At 37.1% G+C, this 4,323-nt stretch overlaps 1 protein-coding gene across 1 annotated transcript; it reads right to left on the reverse strand.

Annotated features, from left to right (window-relative positions):
- Positions 1-1,310: 1,310 nt before the first annotated feature.
- On the reverse strand, positions 1,311-3,363 carry LOC142173490 (uncharacterized). The gene is made up of 5 exons (XM_075239088.1): positions 3,052-3,363; positions 2,627-2,823; positions 2,421-2,526; positions 1,594-1,840; positions 1,311-1,417 (listed from the first exon to the last, which is right to left on the reverse strand). The coding sequence occupies exons 1-5, from the start codon at positions 3,361-3,363 to the stop codon at positions 1,311-1,313; spliced, it is 969 nt and encodes a 322-aa protein (XP_075095189.1).
- Between the last annotated feature and the right edge of the window lie 960 nt (positions 3,364-4,323).

Consider the following 4,323-nt stretch of genomic DNA (forward strand, 5'->3'; position numbering starts at 1 on the left):
TAGGTTCATAGGTTTTACGAGTCATGAGCAAGTTTAGTAGAGTCTTGCGGATCGGTACATAGACGTTTGTACTTATCTTCGAGAGGCTACAAAACTATTAGGAAAATTCCACTTCTTTCATTCCTGTCGTGCTGATTTGTTGATTTTGAAGCTTAAGCCTTTGCATCTCTATTCTCTCGTAGATGGTGAAGACACGCTTTACCGGATCAACAGAGCAGATACTCGCGCTCCCTACTAGAACCGCGAGAGGCCGAGGCCGAGGAGGAGGAAGAGGAAATTCACGCGCCATAATAGTAGCTGAGGAGACGCTAGTAGCTCTGGTTAGGGGACAGGAATCGGAGGTGCCTGTTGTTACCCCTAGGGGAATAGAGATGATGATAGAGATCATACTAAGAAACATAAGAATTCCGTACGGGTACAACTATTATTTGAATGAAATGAAAAAATACGATCTTTGTTGTATAAAAGAACAAACACTAATACCTTAATTGAATCGGTCAAGATCAAATCTGTTTATCAAAGCACTTCTCCGATTGCTCCTCTATCTTCGTCTTCCTTGTTATATGACATTTTTCTACTTGATTCATGGGATTCATCAAAGATCACATGCACACTTTCTTCTACACACTATGTTCTTTTGCTGTACACTTTGCATGCCTTGCTTTGAGAGGAGTAACAAAGAAAAATTCCCTTATCATTTTTTGCATAAAATTTTCCCAAATCATCCTTACCATTGTTGAGAACGAAACATTTGCATCCAAAGACTCTCAGGTAAGTCAGCTTGGGTTTTCACCCATTGAGAAGTTCATAGGTAGTCTTCTCAAGCAGGGGCCTGAGCATGCACCTCTTAATCAAGTAGCAAGCAGTATTGACTGCTTCAACCCTAATATTTTTAGGCACACCACTGTTGATAAACATTATTCTAGCTATATCTCCAAGAGTCCTATTTTTCCTCTCCAAAATACCATTTTGATGAGATGTTCTAGGAGCATAAAAGTTGTAACTTATACAATTTTTAGCATAGAATTCATCAAACTTAGCATTGTCAAATTCAGTGTCATGATCGGATCTAATACTCACAATATGATTTCCTAGTTTCACTAGAATTTATTTTACAAATGCAACAAACATGGGAAATATTTCATCCTTGGTTCTTAGAAATGATGTCCAAGTAAATCTGGAATCCTCCTCTACTTGGAATCCTCATAGGTCCACAAAGATCCATATGAAGAAAATCAAGTGGCCTCGAGGTTCTTACTTCTTTCTTTGGTTTAAAAGAAGACCTAACCTGCTTCTTTTTTACACAAGAATCACACATCTTGTGATCCTGGAACTTGGTCTTTGGCCGTCCACGAACCATGTCCTTCATAACCAGTTTGTTCAGCAATGAAAAACTTGCATGTCCTAGTCACATGTGCTGTAATTCAGCATCATCATCAATGGAACTTAGGCATGTTAAATCACCACCATTCAGTGAATCAAATTCTGCAACATAGATGTTCTTGAACCTTTTGGCTATCAGCACTACTTCACCAGATTTGATATTGGTGACAGTGCACGATTACAACAAGAACTTCACTTCATTTCCCTTACCACAGATTTGAGACACACTCAACACTCTATATTTCAAGACATTCACATAGTACACATTCTCAATTGTATGAGAGAGTATTTTGTAAATTTTGTCAACACCAAGAATGTACCATTTCTTGTCGTTTCCAAAAGATACACTCTCACCTTGAAAGGCCTTGAGTGAGAGAAAAACATCCATTATTCCGGTCATATGCTTCGAGCAACCACTATTCATGTACAATATTTGACTGACTCCTCTCACTCCAGCCTGCACACAAAATCACTTATTAGATTTAGGAACCCAAGCCAGCTTGGATCCTTTATAATGATAGAACGTGTGAATCAAATTTCTTTTAGCCAATGCAAACAACACATATTTTCTTTTTAGGGAACCAAATTCCTCAATTGTAGGCTTCTTTTCAACAAATTTTTTATTTTTCTATAGAGACTGAATTTTAGCTTTACATGAATCCATGTAAGGGCCAGTCTGACTACAATGAGCACATAGCTAATTATCAGTCATAGTAACATACTTGTTATGGGGATTATATAGGGTTTTCGCCTTTTGGAACTCGATTCCTTGCATGCCTCTACCATTACCCTTGTACATAGAAGCAATTACATCAGAAGACCAGGTCTAGTGAAGTGACTTATCAAGATCATTTTAAGCCTCTATTTAGATTCTCCTGAAGTTGTCTATTCTTTTCTAGCTTAGTAGCAAGACTCCTTTTGATTTTCTTAAGCTCGTTTTCAAGCTCAAGTTGAGCCTCACTAGCCATTTTTTTTTCATTTAGGGGTATCCATCCATTTCTTTATTTTGTTTTTAACAAAGTATTTACTCTAATTACTTCATTCACATGTTCCTTCAAGTCTACAATAAAAATTATCATATCATCACTTTCTTGTTCTACATCACTAATTTCTCTGGTTAGAGCATTTTTCTCATTAATGAGGCTATGATAGGCACCAATAAACACATTTGCTAATGACATTAATTTTTTCTGAGTAAGTTTTCAAATTTCTTTGAACATCAAGAAAATTTAGCTCATCTTACTTCTTGTCCTCATCATTATCATCATCATATTTAGCCTCGAGTGCAAAGATAGACTCATATTCTGAAGATTTATTATCAACAACCATCATAGATGTTTCTCCTTGGTCATTCTCACCTTTAGATTCACTGGAGGAATCTCCCCAGACAGCTAGAGCATGCTTCACTACGTTGCCAGTGGCTCTATTCTTATGAACCTCCTACCAGGGACCGAGTTCCTCGTAACTGCCTTATTAGTATTGCTTTTATAACGATCCTACTTATGAAGAGGATAATCTCTAATGAAGTATCCGAGTTTTTCACACTTATGACAACAATCATTTCCTTTGTAGTTCCTACTAAAACTTCCTTTCTTTGGATCCCACCGTTTCTTCGAACCATCTTTTGGAATCTTTGAGTGAGTTATGCTATTTCAGATTCATCACTACTTGAGTCATTGTTGGCAACTTCTTGGGCTCTTTTCTTTCAAGATCCTTCTTTCTCTTTATCTCATAGGTTTTGAGATTTCCAATAAGCTCATCAATAGTCTGTTTCTGCAGGTCTTTGGCTTCAGTGATGGCATTAACTTTGCTTTTCCATGAACCTGGTAGAACAGTGAGTATCTTCCGGACTATCTTATTGGTTGGTATTATTTCTCCAAGAAAATAAAGCTCATTGATTATGGAGGTGAAACGGGTATGCATCTCTTGAATGGACTCATCCTCCTTTATTTTAATAAGCTCATTCTCAGCGGTAAACATGTATATTTTGGACTGCTTTAACTGAGTAGTTCACTCGTGAGTAGTTTGAAGAGCTTCCCAAATTTTCTTGGCATATTCACACACCGAGACACGATTATACTCGCTTGGTCGAATACCACATATAAGTATCTTCTTCGCCTTAAAGTTCTTCTCAACATATTTTCAGTCGACATCATTGTATTCTTTTCTAGTTTTTGGAGCAGTCCTTGTTCCTTATCCAACAGTTTTCATAGGGACCATCACAAATCACGTCCCAAAGATTTGAGTCCTTAGCCATAATGAAGTCATGCATTCGGGTTTTCCACCAACCATAATACTTTTGATTGAATTTTGGAGGTTTTGTGGTTAATTATCCTTCCTCGAGGTTTGGTGGAGCAGCCATGATCAAGATCCTTTCTAGGTGTTAACCTTTTAGAAAGAAGTTGCTCTGATACCAATTGATAGAAACTAAGAGTCCACCAAACAGTTTAGAGAAGCAAGTTCTTTATCTGTTCCCACAGTAAAGAGACATAAAGTAAATGACACACGATATTTACTTGGAAAACTCCTTGCACAAGGGATTAAAAACCACGGCCTACTAGATTAGGATTTCCAACTTCATTTTACAACCTATTGCAGCCTAGTAAATAACATCTTAATGTCTCACCCCTTACAATATCTCTATTGTAAGCCCTTTACAATAACTTTATTGCAAAGCTACACACCTTAACTAACTCTAGCCAAGAAATCAAAACAACTTGAATTTTGTCATACAATGACACTTTGTGAAAGTAGTGTAGGATTATAAAAAATAAAGAACAATATAACAAAGACTCAACAAACCTAAGGACTTAAGAGATCTTTAGTGTCGGAATCTGGTCTTTGTGTTTGTGGCAGCTTTGTTCTTGAGAGAGCCTTGAGAGCAGCAATGACTGGCACTTAAGAGAGAATGTGATTTTTTGATTTTCAAATGTTAGGTCA

Source organism: Nicotiana tabacum, chromosome 19, assembly GCF_000715075.1.
Source record: "Nicotiana tabacum cultivar K326 chromosome 19, ASM71507v2, whole genome shotgun sequence".
NCBI classification, from domain to species: Eukaryota; Viridiplantae; Streptophyta; class Magnoliopsida; order Solanales; family Solanaceae; genus Nicotiana; species Nicotiana tabacum.

Excerpts from the sequence above, each read along its gene's own strand:
- LOC142173490 (XM_075239088.1), bottom strand. The coding sequence starts at position 3,363 with ATGTTTACCGCTGAGAATGAGCTTATTAAAATAAAGGAGGATGAGTCC. Across the intron at positions 2,824-3,051 it reads AGTTGCCAACAATGACTCAA|GAGGTTCATAAGAATAGAGC; the intron begins GTAGTGATGAAT and ends GGTCCCTGGTAG. Across the intron at positions 1,841-2,420 it reads TGAAGGAACATGTGAATGAA|GCTGGAGTGAGAGGAGTCAG; the intron begins GTAATTAGAGTA and ends TTTTGTGTGCAG.